The 21,050-nt window shown below is 43.8% G+C and overlaps 1 protein-coding gene across 1 annotated transcript in view; it reads left to right on the top strand.

Moving 5' to 3' along the window:
• LOC126176191 (solute carrier family 22 member 7-like) overlaps window positions 1-21,050 on the top strand; it is a 135,601-nt gene that overhangs the window by 86,910 nt on the left and 27,641 nt on the right. The window contains exon 6 of the mRNA XM_049923335.1: window positions 14,705-14,919. Coding sequence (XP_049779292.1) covers window positions 14,705-14,919 — 215 coding nt within the window. The remainder of the gene's footprint in view (window positions 1-14,704; window positions 14,920-21,050) is intronic.

Genomic DNA, 21,050 nt, shown 5'->3' with positions numbered 1-21,050 from the left:
ACAAACCTGTCTTTTCCATCTTTACGTAACGTAGTATTATACACTGACGGTTAGTAGGAAATCTTACACCATGAAGCACCATATACACTATCTGATCAAAAATATCCCTATGGAATGCGGAAATGACCACCAGATGTCACGAGGGGAGGACACGCCGGCATAAAAGGAGGTGAGCAGTATTGTGCTGTTTGTAGAGATCAGTAACAGCAGAATGAGTCCACCAAGAGATAGCGGTGACCTCAAACGCCGACTAGTCATTCGATTGTACCTGAGTAACAAATCCATAAGGGAAATTTCAGCTGTTATACTGTTGGCGATGTGACTGTCGAGCGGAAACGCTAAGCAAAAAGCACACCTAAACCTAAGACAAGGCAGACTTCAAGTACTGTCGGACAGGGACCGTCAAAATTTGCAAAGGGTGATTGTAAAAGTTAGCATGAAATGAAAGGAAGGAATCACTTCTGACTTCCAGAATGCTATCAGCAGTACAGCAAGGACAGTGGCAGGAAATTAAAAGAATGGGGTATAAATGTTGAGGAGCTCCTCTTAACCCGCACATCTCTATCCTCAATACTAAGCATATCTTGAGCAGATGAAAAGGACGATGTCTTAGTCAGAGGGGGCTACAAATGAGTGATTTGGTGTGTTGAACCACTCTGTACTGTGTCGCAACCCGATGCCCTTGAGTTTGGCGAATGGCTGGAGAACGTTAGCTGTCATCATGTGTACTGCCAACAGAGAGTTTAGAAAGAGGTCTTTTTCGTGGTTAGAGTGTCATCACCCATGTCGGCTTAAGAAACGCTTATTGCGAAAGGATATAATCACATTTTACAGCATTGTATAATGCGTACACTAGAACAGCAGTTTTCTAAGACGATGCTTAATTGAGTCTGCATGACAATGGAACCTCTCATAAAGCAGTATTTGTGAGGCAATGGTCAATAACATTCGTGAAATTGACTGGAATGCCCCTAGTCCCGACCTGAACCAAGCGGAACACCTATGTGATGAGTTAGAACGTCGATTTCAATCCAGACCACAGCGTTCAACATCACTACCTTCTCTGATTTCGGCTCTTGAGGAAGAATGGACTGCCAGTCCGACACGTCAGTGAAAGTGTCTCCAGCAGCGTTCAAACTGTCATAAAGGCGAAAGGTGGACGCACCTCTTATTAATGCCAAAAATGGTTCAAATGGCTCTGAGCACTATGGGACTTAACATCTATGGTCAGAAGTCCCCTAGAACTTAGAACTACTTAAACCTAACTAACCTAAGGACATCACAGAACACCCAGTCATCACGAGGCAGAGAAAATCCCTGACCCCGCCGGGAATCGAACCTGGGAATCCGGGCGCGGGAAGCGAGAACGCTACCGCACGACCACGAGCTGCGGACTCTTATTAATGTCCCCTATATGGGTCGGATACTTTTGATCAGATAGTGTGTATTTATAAAACTTTGTGGAATGGTTCATCACGTAAGCTTTATTAAAATAGTAAAATTTCATTAATCTCAGAATTACGTTCTTATATTCACTGAGTCATGGAAGCAAACGGCCTCTGAATGACACCTTGAAAAATTTATTGCTGTCCCTGAAACACATGCTATGTCAGTTCTTAAATACTGCTGCTAGGATTCTGGTAAAAAAGTATAACCCCCTCGCACCCTTTGGCATCCCTGACGTGTTCTATGACTGACAAATCAGTCGACTGGGCGGGATAGGTGAAGGACTTTCAAGACTTCGGTGGTGTGAACTACAGTATAAGATTTGTGTTATCCTGATTGGATTTGCCATTTCACGCCCTTGCCATGACAGGTATGGCAACAATGTTTACCATTATAACAACATACTCGCAAGCATTCAACATCCCTTCGACAGTTCGCAAATAGTATTGTTTCATCTTCTGTAGACCCTTCACACCACCTTTCCAGTTCCAGAGTTATGGATCTCGAGACTCGCTAATTCTTGTGACTTCCCGTCACGTCGTCTAGCGACACTGTGGAGTCGATCTGACGACCACAAATAGAAGTGAGACTCTGAATATCACTCACTGTTCCAGATGATTCTGGCCATTGTCTGTGTTACAGTACTGTAGTAAACAAAGCATGGTAACTCGAGACTTCAACGCAGCCTCTGGTAACATGAGAGCTACTAGTATTTATGTCCGATTGGCTTCGAAATGGAAACCACGATGACAGCAGTTAGTTACACCTTCCAAATACACTGTGTGATCAAAAGTATCCGAACAGCCCCAAAAACATACGTTTTTCATATTAGGTATATTGTGCTGCCATCTACTTCCAGGTACTCCATATCAGCGACTTCAGCAGTCATTAGACATCGTGAGAGAGCAGAATGGGGCGCTCCGCGGAACTCACCAACTTCGAACGTGGTCAGGTGATTGGGTGTCACTTGTGTCATACATCTGTACGCGAAATTTCCATACTTCTAAACATCCCTAGGTCCACTGTTTCCGATGTGATAGTGAATTGGAAACGTGAAGGGACACTGGTAGGTAGCACAAAAGCGTGCAGGCAGAACTAGTCTGTTGAGTGACAGAGACCGCCGACAGTTGAAGAGGGTCGTAATATGTAATAGGCAGACATCTTTTCAGACCTTCACACAAGAACTCCCAACTGCATCAGGGTCCACTGCAAGTACTATGACAGTTAGGCAAGAGGTAAGAAAAATCGGATTTCATGGTCGAGCGGCTGCTCATAAGCCACACATCACGCCGGTAAATGCCAAACGACGCCTCGCTTGGTGTAAGAAGCGTGAACATTTGACGATTAAACAGAGGAGAAACTTTGGGTGGAGTGATGAATCACGGTACACAAGTGGCGATCCGATGGCAGGCTATGGGTATGGCGAACGCCCAGTGAACGTCATCTGCCAGCGTGTGTAGTGCAATCAGTAAAATTCGGAGACGGTGGTGTTACGGTGTGGCCGTGTTTTTCATCGAGGGGACTTGCACCCCTTGTTGTTTTGTGTGGCACTACCACAGCACAGGACAGCAGGTAATCTCTTGCTTCTCACTGTTGAAGAACAACACGGGGACGGTGACTGCAGCTGGCAACACGATCGAGCACCTGTTCGTAACGCACGGCCTATGCCGGAGTGCTTACACGACGATAACATCCATGTAATGGACTGGCCTGCACAGAGTCCTGACCTGAATCCTATAGAACACCTTTGGGATGTTTTGGAACGTCGACTTCGTGCCAGGCCTAAATGATCGACATCGATACCTCTCCTCAGTGCAGCACTCCGTGAAGAATGGGCTGCCATTCCTCAAGAAATCTTCCAGCAGCTGGTTGAATGTATGCCTGCGAGAGTGGGAGCTGTCATCAAGGCTAAGGGTGGGCCCACACCATATTGAATTCCAGCGTTACCGATGGAGGACGCCACGAACTTTCAAGTCATTTTCCGCCAGGTGTCCGGATACTTTTTGATCACATAGTATACTTTTTCTCAGTGCTCCGACTGTGACATCTGTCGTAGCGTTTATCAACTATCCAAAACTTTCCTCATAAAAGGCAGCCCTTTGTGATTTCCGCCAATTCTCTACCAAGATCTACGGCTCACTGTTTGTTCAAAAATGTTGTCTTCATAGCCAGCGGTTCATGTGAACAGAGATGACTCAGGAGGAGCCAAGTCCGGACTGCATAATGGGTGATCGAACACTTCCCAACTAAACCGCCGTGGGAGCGGCTCCATTGCTCCTATAGTGTGCGGTCGAAAATTGTCACGAAGAGGGAAATGTATGACAGTTACTTTATGTGGAAAGCATGAATTCAGGCGAGAACTCTCAGCAGACACTTACACTTGGCGTAAGTCTCTATTTTCTAGACGTCTTCATGCATTCACTATGCGAACAGAAGTGAAGAGAGTGGCGTGTCGCGGTCGACGGGCAGAGTAGAGACACTTGGTAGCACAGTGCAAAGCTTCATCGGATTATCAGTGTGGTTTGCATTTAGCGACTGATCGTATATTAATAACAGCCCTCATGTATTGCAGACGGATCTAGGCGACACTACGCCTTTACTCTCTGCCCTTAATCAACAATTGGCGCCCATGAATTTCTCTGACCCATCATCAAAATTCCACGATCTGCTCATGATGTAGTCCTTCTGGGAGGACCTTTACCGAAACTTCTTAAAACAATGTTGTCCTGAATCCGCCTTGTCACCACTCGTTCAGTAGTCATTACTCTACAGTCAACTTCCTGTATGGTTCACAAAGGTGCCCCATGTCCCCGATGTCAGTGACTATATCCCCCCTCAAATACACTACTGGCCAATAAAATTGCTACCCCAAGAAGAAATGCAGATGATAAACGGGTATTCATTGGACAAATATATTATACTAGAACTGACATGTGATCACATTTTCACGCAATTTGGGTGAATAGATCCTGAGAAATCAGTACCCAGAACAACCACCTCTGGCCGTAATAACGCCCTTGATACGCCTGGGCATTGAGTCAAACAGATCTTGGATGGCGTGTACAGGTACAGATGTCCATGCAGCTTCAACTCGATACCACAGTTCATCAATAGCAGTTACTGGCGCATTGTGACGAGCCAGTTGCTCGGCCACTATTGACCAGACGTTTTCAATTGGTGAGAGATCTGGAGAATGTGCTGGCCAGGGCAGCAGTCGAACATTTTCTGTATCCAGAAAGGCCCGTACAGGACCTGCAACACGCAGTCGTGCATTATCCTGTTGAAATGTAGGGTTTCGCAGGGATCGCATGAAGGGTAGAGCCACGGATCGTAACACATCTGAAATGTAACGTCCACTGTTCAAAGTGCCGTCAATGCGAACAAGAGTTGACCGAGACGTGTAACCAATGGCACCCCATACCATCACGCCGGGTGATACGCAGTATGGCGACGACGAATACACGCTTCCAATGTGCGTTCACCGCGATGTCTCCAAACACGGATGCGACCATCATGATGCTGTAAACAGAACCTGGATTCATCCGAAAACATGACGTTTTGCCATTCGTGCATCCAGGTTCGTCGTTGAGTACACCATCGCAGGCGCCCCTGTCTGTGATGCAGCGTTAAGCGTAACCGCAGCCGTGGTCTCCGAGCTGATAGTCCATGCTGCTGAAAACGTCGTCGAACTGTTCGTGCAGATGTTGTCTTGCAAACGTCCCCATCTGTTGACTCAGGGATCGAGACGTGGCTGCACGATCCGTTACAGCCATGCGGATGAGATTCCTGTCATCTCGACTCCTAGTGATACGAGGCCGTTGGGATCCAGCACGGCGTTTCGTATTACCCTCCTGAACCCACCGATTCCATATTATGCTAACAGTCATGGGATCTCGACCAACACGAGCAGCAATGTCGCGATACGATAAACCGCAATCGCGATAGGCTACAATCCAACCTTCATCAAAGTCGGAAACGTGATGGTACGCATTTCTCCTACTTACACTAGGCATCACAGCAACGTTTCACCAGGCAACGCCGGTTAACTGCTGTTTGTGTATGAGAAAACTGTTGGAAACTTTCCTCATGTGAGCACGTTGTAGGTGTCGCCACCGGCGCCAACCTCGTGTGAATGCTCTGAAAAGTTAATCATTTGCATATCACAGCGTCTTCTTCCTGTCGGTTAAATTTCGCGTCTGTAGCACGTCATCTTCGTGGTGTAGCAATTTTAATGGCCAGTAGTCAGTTAAAGGTGGAGATAAGCTGTACATGCACGTCTTCAAGGGATGCTGCGTTGCCATCTCTGAAAAGTACCAGTATCGTTAGACTTACCCAACAGCCGTCATATATTCACACTGTTGTTCATCTGTAGGAAGAAGTCTATTCTGTGCTGAAAATACTTAAAATAACATCGACAAGGATGAAAATACAATCAACACATTTCACAGGCATGAACAAATGGAGTATCAGTATGGAAGGGTTTGGTCGAGATGCTGACAGTGCCATTCATTCTTGTTTCATCACTATATGTGCTTTTAAGGCACGTTGTTTGCGTGAACACCATAGGATATCATCGTTTGTGTATCTTTGTAGTTTTTCTCGTTATAATGAACGATTTAAAATGTTTGCATTTTCAAGGAAGTGAAGTGTTTCCCCCTTGTCCGACTTCATGCGCCACTGGTGGCAGTCTGCCGCAGGAATACAATCTCATATCTTCTGTGATGAGTGCCGTGTGGGAACCACTGTTTCAGCCGTAGTTTTATTAACACTTAATGATATCCGTCTCCGGGTCGCCGACATATCTCTGAACTAGTGAACTCAAAGACTTCAGAAACTCAGTGCTTTACAGTGTGAAGCTGACAAAATTTTGGAAGTTTCGATCCTTCAGTTTCATAGTGGCCTAAGGGCGCAATACTTCAGCAGTCAGACACATAGCTATCGCCAGGTGCGCAGACGAACTGATTTGCTGGCGGATACGGTCGACTTACGTCCTCTCCACGCCTGAGGGAGCTCGCTGATGGCCGGGACACATAGCATGGCACTCTGCTAGGGCATCGTGAATGTAGACACTCACCTGCTCTGGTCGCCAGCTCTTGTTTGCAGTGTGTCGTCTGAACAATTTGACCCTAAGCTGTTTCCCAAGCTTTGGACAGACTACAGCCGCAGTTCCGGTTTGTGAAATTGTACCTATTAAGTATTTCGACGGTCTTTTTAACGACACTGTTCCAGTGTTTCAGAGTTTGTGGTAAAATTCTGGTGCGTTCATATTCCGTTGCATGAGTCTCAGACGATTAGTACTATGTGACTGCCGACTTGTTATGATATATTATACGAATGTGTCGCTGGTGTTCTTGGCATCGATCTTTGATGGTGCACACTCTCTGTCGAATACATGTCGTATGCATTGCTACAGAATCTAGTATACCCTGAATTTCCACAAGCCGAGGTTGGAATTTGATAAGCAAAATTTTTTTTATTAATTTATAGAAGGAACCCTTGTTCTCAGATTGCTCATTACAGAGTAATAATGTTAAAGCGAATTATTAGGTATCATACATCAGTTACCACACATCACCCTATTAATCACGGACCTTTCCAAGATGGTGTGGCTTGCAGGCCTCAGTGATATAGATGGCTATACCAACTAAAATGGGCAGGTATCTTTGGAAAGGTTGGACAGTCTATGATTCCTGAAGAGACGCAGCTGCCTTTTCAATAGTTTAGGGTCACCATGGTGGTTAATTGGCTGATGGGGGTCTTTTACGATTAGCCAACATGCCATTATTATGTTTGTACTGCAATCGTCTGAAAGCAAGGGAAGACCACAGCAGCTATTTTTTCCCGATGGCATACAGCTCTGCTGTATGGATTCATAATGATGGCATCCTCTCGGTCAACATATTTTGGAGGTAAAATAGCCTGTCATTTGTATTTCCAGATGAGAAGTACCCAGTATGACGTCGTCATAAGGGAAGAAAAACTGATGTTCTTTGTGTGTGGAATGTTAGATTTTTGAACCGGACAAGTAGGTTATAGAATATAAGAGAAAAAGGAAAGTTTAGTAGTGTCTCAAGAACAGTTTTTGGTCCATGTCACAACTATCATGAGAGTTTCCAGGCCAATAATTCTCTCACCCACTCAAGATCACCCTCAACGTCACCCCGTAAATGTCTCCTCCTTCTCCACCCATCCTCTTTATTCCTCCACGTTTTTCCTGTCCTACTCTTCTCCTCCCTTGTATGCTAATGGCTAGGTGTTATTTAAACGAGATACAAGTGCTGCTGCTGCTCTGCCAGAAACGATTCGCAGCTGTGTGCCCTATTATTACCATTTACTTAAGATTACACCAGAGCTGGTAGCGTCCTCAATGCTGAAACACGCAGCATCTGCTCTGGTTGCATGGTGCAACCACGAGCTCCTGCGACGCCACTCGCGCGTGCCACCGGCTCGACAGACGGGAGCAGAGCTGCAGTGGCCCCGCCGTCAGAGTGAAGGGGACTCTGCACCTGGGGCTCTGCCACTTGACGGAGAGATTCAGTTCTTTCTACGATTCCAGCTGCGTGGCCATACCCAGCACAACTACAGAACTTCTGACTGAGAATACGTAAAGCTGCACACCACACTCATACGCGACATTAGTAAAAGAAATAAAACTAACCCACTGAAGCAATAACTCCTTATAAATATTTGTAAATAATACCGTGATATACATGTGACGCTTTGTTTTCTGTCCTCCTTATTATAGGTGGTTGCTTGCTGTATTAAGTGATGATTCTCCAGTTGCAATACGGAATACATTATTAACTGCACATGTGCACAATGACGTTTGTATCAGAAACAACAGCTGAAAGGTGATCACTTGAAACAACAAACACGAAGTTTACTGGCGTGATGCCGGATCTGCGGGAAGCGTCATCCCATATAGCCATAGCGCGGCGCCCGTGAGGGACCAATCCACACTCAGTAACGTACTAGTACGATGACGGTCCTAAGCAGAGTGGAGAATCCTGGCTCGTCTCCGTGAGTTCCGTTAGATGGACAGCGCATGGCGGAGACGTGAGACCGGCAGTGGACGTATGTGGGCTGCTGCCGTTATACGACAATTTGTTTTAAACTTTATTTGAGCTAATAAAGCTCTAGTAATTCTCTTTTACCCAACACAGAAACTTTATCAGTTAAACGTACCCAACCACAAACACCTACGAAGCACCAGTATAAACATGCTTTGCAGATTAATAATTTAAACACACATGGTGCGTAACTCAGCCATGAAGTGAATAGTTTTCCGATTTTCGTTGTAGTATTACTGTATAATGAAAATTATGTACCCTATGTGAGCAAAGAAAACGTCGTCCAAGGTTCCACTGTTGGGTAATCTCTTGGATTGTTGCAATCCATTTACTCTGGTAAGAAAGAGACACCTCTCTATTGTAGGTGCTCTCTGTGGTTACTGTGCTTAGCAATTAATACGGTGCCTAGGAAATTGTGGTTTTACATCCATTCTGATCTTCCTGCCCGTAAAGAGAATCAGCTTGACAGAGACAAGACGAAATAAAAATATGGTATTTCAGTCTTTGATCGCTATTTTTTATTTTCAATGACCGGTTTCAGGCTAGCTGCCCATCTCCAGATCATATAATGCAGTTACAGAGTAACTTGTCAGTACAGAACTATCGGATCGTTGTCATGAGTGATGACAGACTGAAATGCCATATTTTTATTTAATGAACGATCGCGGAAATCCCATTAAACATGTCTACATTTGAGAAACTTCATTCTTGGTCGTCCACTGTTATAATTCCCTCTTGGCTCTTGTTCATATTGTTGTTACCTGTCTCTCCATACAGCTTCAAAATTCCGAACATCTAGTATTGTCGAACCCTTTCTCCAGATCGACAGATCCTATAAAAGTGTCTAGATTTTTCTTTGGTCTTGCTTCCATTATCAACCGCAACGTCGGAATTACCTCTCTGGCGCCTTTACCTTCCCCAAAGTAAAACCTATCGTCATCTAAGACAGCCTCAATTTTCTTTTGCATATTTCTGTACATTAGTCTTATCAGCCACTTGGTGGTGAGCCGTTAAGCTGATTGTGCGATAATTCTCGCACTTGTCAGCTCCTGCAATCTTCGGAATAGTGTGGATGATCCTTTTCGAAAGTCAGATGGTATGTCGCCAGACTGATACATTCTACACACCAATGTGAATAGTTGCTCTTTTGCCAGTTCCCCTAACGATTTTAGAAATTCTGATGGAATTTTATCTATCCCCTCTGCCTTATTTGATCTTACGTCTCCCAAAGCTCTTTTAAATTTTGATTCCAATACTGGATCCTCTATCTCTTCTAAATTGATTCCTGTTTCTTCTTGTATCGCATCAGACAAATCTTTCCTCTCATAAAGGTCATCAGTATATCCTTTCCACCAATCCGCTCTCTCCTCTGCGTTGAACAATGTAATTCCCATTGCACTTGTAGTGTTACCGCTCTTGCTTTTAATTTCACCGAAGATTTCATCGATTTTTCTATTTGTGAGTTAGTCCTACCGACAATCGTTTTTTTTCTTTTTTCGATTTCTCCATATTGCTCATATTGCCATTTTGTCTTTGCTTCACTGCAGAATTATTTATTTCATTCCCACGTTATGTGCGTCTCTCTATTCGCAAATTTCCATGAACATATTTTTACTACTTCTTTCATCGATCAACTAAAGTTTTTCTCCTCCTATCCAAGGTGTCGGTGCAATTATCGTCCTTGCACCATATTTTTCTTTCCGACTTCTGCGATTTCTCTTTTCAGAGATGTTCATTCCTCTTCAACTTATCTGCTACTGAGCTATTCATTATCGAAGTACCTACGGCCTCAGAAAACTTCAAGCGTATCTTTTCATTCCTAAGTACTTCCGTATTCCACTTCTGTGCATATTTATTCTGTATGACTGGTCTCTTAAACTTCACCCTACTCTTCGTCACTACTGCATTGCAATCTGGATGTATATCTGCCCCTGGGTACGCCAGTATCTGATTGCGGAACCACTGTCTGCTAATGATGTAATCTAGCTAAAATCTGCCCGTATCACCCGGCCTTTTCCAAGTATACCTCCTCCTCTTGTGATTCTGCTTGAGAGAGAGAAAGAGAGTATTAGCTTTTACTAGCTGAAGTTAATTATAGAACTCAATTAGTCTAATAGTTAAAATCTTCTGGATTATTAGGTTGCATCATATTTCCATCTAAAATAATCGACGTTTCGTCCATTCTGCTGGGATCTTCTTCAGGATGTTTCGATGTGCACTATTGCTAGAACACAGAATTAGTGTTTCTCGTCTCTCATTTCTTGTTCGAAGCCCATAGTTTCCTGTAACCATCTCCTCTACTCCTTCCCCTACAACTGCATTCCAGTCCCCCATGACTATTACATTTTCATCTCCCTTTATGTACTGTATTACCTTTTCAATATCCTCAAACACTTTCTCTATCTCTTCATCGTAACGTCAGCATGCATACCAGAACTATCATTGCCAATGGCTTTAACGAGTCTGAAGAAGTTACAAACTCAAGCAAGCTCAGCAAGCCGAGCAGTTTGTTGATACGTATCCACTGAATGGTCGGTCGGTGACGTCATCATACTGCTGCCTAAGATCACCTAGTTGCCGAGACGTATGCTATGGAGCTTTTAGTGTGGAAGAGTTGGCGCTGTTTTATATATGTTTTATACAGCGCTGGGACACACAACCTGTACAGTTCTAATCCTTCTTCTTTTCTGTTGAAATTGTTTTTGTGCTTCTGAACTTCTATGGCATCTTTGTATATCCTGGCGTAGTAATAATAATACAGAAACTCAAAAGCACAAAAACAGTTTCAATAGAAAATTTCTGTACATCCTAGCATAGGAATCACTAGATAGAAATCTAAAACCACAAATAATTTAAACAGAACAGAAGAACGATTCAAAACAGACAAGTTGTGGGCCATAGTGCTAAATAAAACTACCATTGCCAGCTGTTCCAAGTGGCACGCTCCATGGCATACTTCGGAGAGACTCCGCGATCTTAGGGCCCACGGAAAATACGGGCCTCGCAACGAATTCGTAATGTCACACTAGTCGGCTTTGCTACATACATCACGAACGCTCAGATATGCCCAGGATCATGTGGGAAATCAATATGTCAATGAAATGGCAATCAGAAAAGTCCTTAACTCTGTCATATGTTATCAGGAGCTTGAATTTATTTAAATACACAGATGCGAAGTATTAAAGTGGTCTCAAATGCAAACTCACTTCCTGCTGCAAACAGTGTAGTGTTAATTCGCTGTGACGTAGATGCTACGGCCTATCTTTCCTATGGTTCTCGGGCAGTGGTCTGTTAAGATCACGAACTGACCATTGCGTGGTTACATATAAACAGGTTGGCTTGCTGAGCTTGTTTGAGTTTGCTATAGCTTTCTGATTCGTTAAAGCTTCTGACGAAGGCTCCAGCAGTGGAAAACGAAACGTTAGGCAGAGAATTATGCCTTGGAACACGGCTTTATTGCCGTAAGTCAAATATCGACAATATCGCATTCGACACTGCCTGCTTCAGTGAAATTAGTTCTTCTTTGACTTTTCCCACAATAGATTAGTCGATTTGTCTTTCCAGTAGTTTCGGTTACTCCAACAAAGCTGTTAATCCCCTATGAATCATCCCTCGATCAATATAGAGGATGACTAAGTTATGATGTTTCAAACTTTCAGGGATACTGGAGACGGATAAATGTATCAATTTCAGGTAAAGTACCCTGGTCCGGATACGACCGAGTCGGAAGTTTAAGGGAAAGTCGTTCTGATATTCTGTCAATGAAACGTGCACCAATACTGTCGTCGCTAAGGATATAAAGTAGACAATCCCGACGAGCACTTAGAGATGTTGGGATGGTTACTCAACTAATCGAATGCAGATGATGTACTGTATACTGACAAGAGCAGCCCTTGTGTACAATGTCTGTACTGTAGTAGACTGCAATCTGTGTTTACGTCATTCAGCCCGACCAAATGTAGTTGCACCCGGTGACGGAACTTGCAGACATTATTTTCATCTATGGGCAAGCAAATGAAAGCAGCAGGGAAGGGAATGTTTGTACAGGACCATATATCCACGCAGAAGATATTCGGCTCACGACATTTTTCTATGTTTCAACGATTAAGTGAAACACAGCTGTTGTGATCACAAGCCTGTTTCATCAGAAACGAAATGCTAAATACTTGAGCTATTCGTGTTTGGGCTGATCGGAATCCCCACGCTACAATTTTGAAGAGCCGTCAAAACTGATTTTAAGTCAGCGCTTGGGTAGGCGTAGTCAATAATTATGTACCAGGTTATGCTACAGTTGTGAGGAGCCGTCAACATAGGTTTTAAGTCAGTGTTTTGGCAGATGTAGTCAGTAATTATATACTGGGGCAGTCTCTTCATCCTTCCACTTAAATGCACCAGTGTACACAGTGTCTATCGGAGACATATTATTAAGGTTCCTGGAACATTTCTCACTTGTTATTTGTCAGTGGATGTGGTTCCACCATAATGGAACCACACATCACTTCGGATTGAAAATTAGTGAAAACCTGCATCAGACATTCCCTGAACACTGGATAGGCAGAGTGCTTTTCGTGGCCAGGACGTACTCCTGAACTCACCCCGCTTCATTTCTTCTTGTGGGGCCATGTGAAAAGTCTTGTGTTGGAGACGCCTGTCAAGAGTATAGACGATCTTCTGGCAACAATTCGCGCTGTAAAATGGAAACTTTCACTGCCGCAAATGTAACAGTTAATAAAATATTCCGGGCTATTATGCTGTGGTTGAATGGGTTTCACATTTAAACCCTACGTTTCGTCCCTGTCTGCGGAGGACATTTTCAAGGGGGATCATAGGTTCTTTGAGTCTCCTTTTCACACCTTGGCTCTCTACTCCCTGCAGCAAAATTCCGTTTACGCTTACTTCCACGCAATGGAGTGAAGTCACATGCATTGAACACCAAAGCGCTATTGGCTGTTGTCGACTGACATCGTCCTCTGTTGCTATCACCCCATGGTGGAAGACCGGTACAAATCTTATTCAGCAGTGAAATTCAGATGTGCCTCAATTTCTCGCTATCCTACATCTTATTGAAATTCCTGGGGACTATTAAACCTCCCTGTATTACCTTTTATGGTATCCACTTGTGGCTGCCAGTACTTGCATTACATCGAAATGGATGGTTGTTGTCTCCTGGCTGCAAAGCATGTTCCGCAACAGCTGATCTGCCAGTCTCCCACATTCTGCAACTGCCCTTGTGTTCTTTTAGTCAATTTTAGACCTTTCTTTCTGTAGTCCCCACTTATACCTCCCCACAACTACGCGGAATCCTATCCTACTTTTTCCAGCGGTTGTAGAAAATCCTTGCTCAGTTTTAGGTGATCCTATGTCTTCCAAGTGGTTACCGGCATGTTTTTCCAAGATTTCTCCTATGCGGTCAGAAACGCCATTAATGAATGATTTCGCTTTCATACGCGCTTGTGCACCACTATGAGTTCTGCGTGATGGTCATAGCGCTCTCTTCACTTCAACGGACGAATAACCATTCTTGAGAAATGCTCAAGGAGTATGTGAGATGTTTCAATTATGCGTCAAGGGGCTCTGGTTGGCTGATGTTCCTTGCTCTATCCGCCAACGTTTTCAAGATGGCTCGCTTTCGTTATGGGTGGTGGCTCGAATCCCAGTGTAGGTAGTGGTCTATGTGAGTGAGTTTTCGATAAACAGTGTGACCCAAATACCATCCTCCTTCTTGAAAACTAGCACATCAAGAAAATTTAATCTTCCGCCTGCAGACTTCCAAAAATCAATCTACTACACGATTCATATACTCTCGTCTTCCCAGTCAGCTTACCCAGTTGCTCCATCTTAGGCGCTTGAGCGTCCCTGAAGCCTGCACCATACAAAGTAGTTCTGTGAGCTCTGCCCGCTTTCCTGATTACTCAGTCAAAACTTTTTCTAACTCAACCATCATAGTCAGTTCCCTGCGACAAGTGAAAATCCGTCATACCCTGTAAGTGGTATTCCATTGACATCGAAACTCAGTAATGGCAGAATCAAACCACATTTCTGCGGGATTTCCGTTTCCATCGTTATGTGTAACGATTTTCCCACTCTTGGAACCTTGTACGTTCCCACAGGAATGTCGATCTACCATCCCGAACATCCATATACCCCGGACCTACATTCTTCTAGGAGCGATGGTATGGTGTCAGCAGGGCGGTGTACCTGCTGACGTCTCTGGCGCTGGTGCTGAGCGTGGGCTTGCTGAGCGTCAACCCCTTCCTGACGGTGTCCGCGCAGGGCGTGGCGCAGCTGCCGGCCTTCATCGCGGTCCACTACTGCGCCTCCAGGTTCGGCCGGCGCTGGTCCGCTGCCGCGTGCCCACTGCTGGCCGCAGTCGCAGGGGCCGTCCTCGTGCTGATGGTGACCAGTAAGTGCCGGCCCTCACTCTGCTAGCTGTTACCATTCGTGAATAATAACCACCTGAGCAAAATACAGTATATCTCTGGCATTGAAACAGGCCACGATTTGGAGGGGAAAAGGGTTCTCAAGTTTCATCAGGTATGCCACATCTAGCTGAAGCCCCTCATGGTGATTAGATACTGTAGAGCAGGATAAACTGAAAGAACCAGAGGTTGTACAGAGTTTCAGGGAGAGCATAAGGGAACAATTGACAGGAATGGGGGAAAGAAATACAGTAGAAGAAGAATGGGTAGCTCTGAGGGATGAAGTAGTGAAGGCAGCAGAGGATCAAGTAGGTAAAAAGACGAGGGCTAATAGAAATCCTTGGGTAACAGAAGAAATATTGAATTTAATTGATGAAAGGAGAAAATACAAAAATGCAGTAAATGAAGCAGGCAAAAAGGAATACAGACGTCTCAAAAATGATATCGACAGGAAGTGCAAAATGGCTAAGCAGGGATGGCTAGAGGACAAATGTAAGGATGTAGAGGCTTGTCTCACTAGGGGTAAGATAGATACTGCCTACAGGAAAATTAGAGAGACCTTTGGAGAGAAGAGAACCACTTGTATGAATATCAAGAGCTCAGATGGCAACCCAGTTCTAAGCAAAGAAGGAAAGGCAGAAAGGTGGAAGGAGTATATAGAGGGTTTATACAAAGGCGATGTACTTGAGGACAATATTATGGAAATGGAAGAGGATGTAGATGAAGACGAAATGGGAGATAAGATACTGCGTGAAGAGTTTGACAGAGCACTGAAAGACCTGAGTCGAAACAAGGCCCCGGGAGTAGACAACATTCCATTTGAACTACTGATGGCCTCGGGAGAGCCAGTCATGACAAAACTCTACCATCTGGTGAGCACGATGTATGAGACAGGCGAAATACCCTCAGACTTCAAGAAGAATATAATAATTCCAATCCCAAAGAAAGCAGGTGTTGACAGATGTGAAAATTACCGAACTATCAGTTTAATAAGTCACAGCTGCAAAATACTAACGCGAATTCTTTACAGACGAATGGAAAAACTGGTAGAAGCCGACCTCGGGGAAGATCAGTTTGGATTCCGTAGAAATGTTGGAACACGTGAGGCAATACTGACCTTACGACTTATCTTAGAAGAAAGATTAAGAAAAGGCAAACCTACGTTTCTAGCATTTGTAGACTTAGAGGAAGCTTCTGACAATGTTAACTGGAATACTCTCTTTCAAATTCTGAAGGTGGCAGGGGTAAAATACAGGGAGCGAAAGGCTATTTACAGTTTGTACAGAAACCAGATGGCAGTTATAAGAGTCGAGGGGCATGAATGGGAAGCAGTGGTTGGGAAAGGAGTAAGACAGGGTTGTAGCCTCTCCCCGATGTTATTCAATCTGTATATTGAGCAAGCAGTAAAGGAAACAAAAGAAAAATTCGGAGTAGGTATTAAAATTCATGGAGAAGAAGTAAAAACTTTGAGGTTCGCCGATGACATTGTAATTCTGTCAGAGACAGCAAAGGACTTGGAAGAGCAGTTGAACGGAATGGACAGTGTCTTGAAACGAGGATATAAGATGATCAACATCAACAAAAGCAAAACGAGGATAATGGAATGTAGTCAAATTAAGTCGGGTGATGCTGAGGGAATTAGATTAGGAAATGAGACACTTAAAGTAGTAAAGGAGTTTTGCTATTTAGGGAGTAAAATAACCGATGATGGTCGAAGTAGAGAGGATATAAAATGTAGACTGGCAATGGCAAGGAAAGCGTTTCTCAAGAAGAGGAATTTGTTAACATCGAGTATAGATTTAAGTGTCAGGAAGTTGTTTCTGAAAGTATTTGTATGGAGTGTAGCCATGTATGGAAGTGAAACATGGACGATAACTAGTTTGGACAAGAAGAGAATAGAAGCTTTCGAAATGTGGTGCTACAGAAGAATGCTGAAGATAAGGTGGGTAGATCACGTAACTAATGAGGAGGTATTGAATAGGATTGGGGAGAAGAGAAGTTTGTGGCACAACTTGACTAGAAGAAGGGATCGGTTGGTAGGACATGTTTTGAGGCATCAAGGGATCACAAATTTAGCATTGGAGGGCAGTGTGGAGGGTAAAAATCGTAGAGGGAGACCAAGAGATGAATACACTAAGCAGATTCAGAAGGATGTAGGTTGCAGTAGATACTGGGAGATGAAGAAGCTTGCACAGGATAGAGTAGCATGGAGAGCTGCATCAAACCAGTCTCAGGACTGAAGACCACAACAACAACAACAACAGAGCAGGATTGGACAAGAATTCAGCTCTTGAACAGTGCCACAGCTTTCAGCGTCAATGAACACTTCTCCAACCTCCACGCCAGGTTGTCTGAACGCAAGGAGGGCAAAGAGGAGAAACAGCGAACGTGACACATTCAGCTGGCAGTAATGTTGCACGGTATACGATTTGGTTTCGTATTTCAAATTCCTCAACAGCACAGAACATAAACAAAACATAATTTCAGTATTATTTAATTATTTTTGGCGCAGTGAAGACGTAGTATAATTTTTGTCTGGCCCAGGGAGTCGGCATATGGACAGATGCAGAAAATTTCATAGATTTACACACTCAGGCATTCACATAAGCGCGACTTACTTAGTTTCACATTCGAAAAAATGTCTTTCACACAGATATGTCAATCGAAATATTGTATGTACTTTTGTAACGTCGTTACACAGATACAGAAAATCTGCTTGAGGAATGCAATGTAGAAGCCCTGGAAAGTTTGAACGTAAAAGGATTTGTCATTAAATCTGACTTACGGGTCAGTCTGTTATATCTGCACATGCACAGGGGCGATTTCAGCTGAAACGGAAAACGGTTTCGATAACCGCTCGAAAACCGGATGTAAAACTGGCAGTGTCCTCAAAACATTTGGGAAACTATCCTCGTAATTCTTTCAAGTCTACAACCTCGCAGTTTTCCAAAGGCAGTGGATTTATGGAACTGGGCTGTGTTTCTCAGAATTTATCCTTTCTATAAAGCGATTTTCTTTTTAAATGCATTCCCATCAAAACATAATTAATTTTTGTTCATACATTCTTTTTACCTCAGTGTGTTCAACTGTAGCAAGTTTGAAATCGAAAAATCGCTCCTGGTATGCCTCTTGACGTAACCAATGCACCTACTATTGATATGTATAATCTCCCTACACTTCGTTCAATTTCTTCGACAGCTGCTGCAACTGGTAGTGGAATAATGCGTGCAAATTCAGAAAATTTACTATTCCTATCACTAATTTCTTCACGTGTTGCAAACCTGAAAATTTAACACAAAGTGCGTATTGACGTACGGAACAATGAATCCCGTTTGTCGATTGTTGTAAGTTCAAATGGTTCAAATGGCTCTCAGCACTATGCTACTTAACTTCTGAGGTCATCAGTCGCCTAGAACTTAGAACTAATTAAACCAAACTAACCTAAGGACATCACACACATCCATGCCCGAGGCAGGATTTGAACCTGCGACCGTAGCGGCCGCTCGGCTCCAGACTGTAGCGCCTAGAACCGCACGGCCACTACGGCCGGCGATTGTTGTAAGTTTTTGCTTTTTCACCGCCGAGTAAATTTTAAATTATTTCTGCATGCTACTGTAATATCGTTTATAGCAATTTTGCAATACCCGTCGCTTATGCGTTGCATGAGATAAGTTAAGGATTATCGTCGATCTGTTTTGTCATTTTCATTCATTTTTAAAGGATTGTGACAACAGATCACTAGACTACCTCTTTTTGTGCAAACAGAGACTGGAACTTCGAATGTCCTTCAGACGACGAAGAAATAGCGAAGAGTAAACAGTTCTGACAGATCGACTATACTGAACTGAAGTGACCCGTGCCGCCCGAAAAATGCCACAACTCAATACTAAACGCAATGTAGTGCTGTATCGAGTACTTCAGGGAAGGAACGAGCAATGGCATCAGAGGGCGAGCCTTGGCCCGCACACCTGCCCTTGGCACGCCCTGATCGGCCCTGCTGTAGAGCTATAAGATTACGGGAATGTTGTTTCCTACGTTACAGCCGCTGTTTCCTATACTTGCACGCAACTTCTGACGGATTTCGACTAGTGATTTAACAGGCCAGTCAAAGTGCGATAGGAGGCAAGCACTCTGTGAATACAGCTATCCTCGTCTCCAGATACGAGGGTCTACAGCACACTCATTGTAAAGATGAAGGAGAGAGCTAAACACTTGTGTGCCGTATATCAGTTCATTGTGATTTAAGTCTTCACTCTATCTATTTCTGTGACCTACCAACGAATGCCACGGCGTCGCAATAGAGCGCGCTGCTTGTCCCGACGGCCTGCTTTTAGAGAGCTATCAGTGCGAGTCCACTCTCACTATGTTACTCATCGAGTGCCTGTGAGTCTTCATGCCACAGCTCACCAGTGTAGACGGGCACACACCAAGACATAATGTTGACACTAACCCATTGGAGGAGAGCCACTCGGTGTTCTACATTTGAAAAAGACACGCTGTAGACCGAAGTCTTGGACTAGTGTCAGACCGAGAACAGCTGCGCCTAAGGAATTACCTGTTCGAATTTAGTCCTCTGTACCGCCATAGGGCCACCGAAGACAATTAATTTCGATACAAGACTATCAAAAGCCTCGCTTTCGGCTGTTCGATGTTCCACAGCTAGTGAATGGTGTGCTTGAATAAGACGAACTGAAACTAAATTTACTTAAGTTGGCAAGCTTATTTGGCATCTTCAATGTCATGGCAGTGTGGTCTAGCTCTAGCTGTGTTTCCATTATAAATTGTAAGGCTGCAAATCACTGCCACTGAGTACGATATACATAAATCCCCCCTATAATATGTGTTATCCTAATTATTACGAGGGTTGTCCAGCAAGTAAGTTCCGATCGGTTGCGAAATGGAAACCACTGCGAAAATCCGGTAAAGCTTTGCACACGTGTGTTGGAAAGTGTCTCTAGTATGCCCGTCGGTCGTGTCGCGTCGCTCTTTGCAGTTTTGAGTGAACAGTGAGCACTTAAAGATGCGTAGGGAATAGCGTCTCCCGCCAAGTATGAGGGCCTGGTTAGAGATTTCGCCTGTGTCATGTAGCCCACATAACATAACGGTCGAGCAGTTCTTTCTTCATGCCAATTCTCGGCCGCACACTACAGGGGCAACGAAGACGCTCCTGCAGCGTTTCCGATGAGAAGTGTTACAACACGGTCCGTAATTGGCTCCCCTGAGTCTCATCTCTGCTCACAAGAACCACTGGCTATGAAGACAAAGTTTTTCCACAGACAACGAGCTGCAGACCAGTGCAGATAACTGGCCGACTGCACAGGCATCTGCTTTCTATGAGGAGGATATTGGAAACTTGATACAACACTAAGCCAAAACTCGAAGTTGGAGCGGCGACTATGTAGAGAAGTAGGTGGAAGGGGTACGTAACTGTTGCAAATAAAAGTTTCTGGTTTCCTCTGTGGTTTTCATTTCGCGACCGATCGGAAATTACTTTCTGGACAACTCTCGTATTTCGTACTTTAATTCAGTATTGCGTGTATTATGGGCTTGAACGTTAGAATTTCTTTTATTTATTGTCAATTTTTTGCATGTAATTATACAGATCTCTGCAATTTCTTGTACTTTCTATGTTCTATGTGTAATCTGAAGTTCTTTATTTTCAAATTTTTATTATTGTATATCCTTCATTCATGTCTATGTTTAATGAAACTGCATTGAATTAATATAATTACCGCTTATGGCTAGTTTATTGGGTGAAACTGTCAAGTTTACCAGGCAGGGTATGTATCCAGTCCTGGTTTGAGAGGTCGGTTCCCGATTGCAATTTTCCTGTGCTAACAGAAGTTCTTATAAATTATTTGCCAATCTGGCCCGTGTAGTTCTTGTTGAGCCTTACGCCAATAAATTGTGGGGTTTTTATTCTTTTGGTTCAGTACAGGCTTTAAAAAAATACTACGTGCTCACTCAAACAGATAGAACAGCTTTTTTGTTACAGACAAACTATGGAAGATAGAAACAACGCATCGTGCATGTCACTGGATAGAGGGAGGTTCAAAATTTTATGTTCTTACAGTCACTATGTTGTACACTCAATATGAACACCATGTGTTTCTCG

The sequence above is a fragment of the Schistocerca cancellata genome, chromosome 3, assembly GCF_023864275.1.
Source record: "Schistocerca cancellata isolate TAMUIC-IGC-003103 chromosome 3, iqSchCanc2.1, whole genome shotgun sequence".
In the NCBI taxonomy this organism is placed as follows: Eukaryota; Metazoa; Arthropoda; class Insecta; order Orthoptera; family Acrididae; genus Schistocerca; species Schistocerca cancellata.
This window is presented reverse-complemented; position numbering and strand designations above follow the sequence as displayed.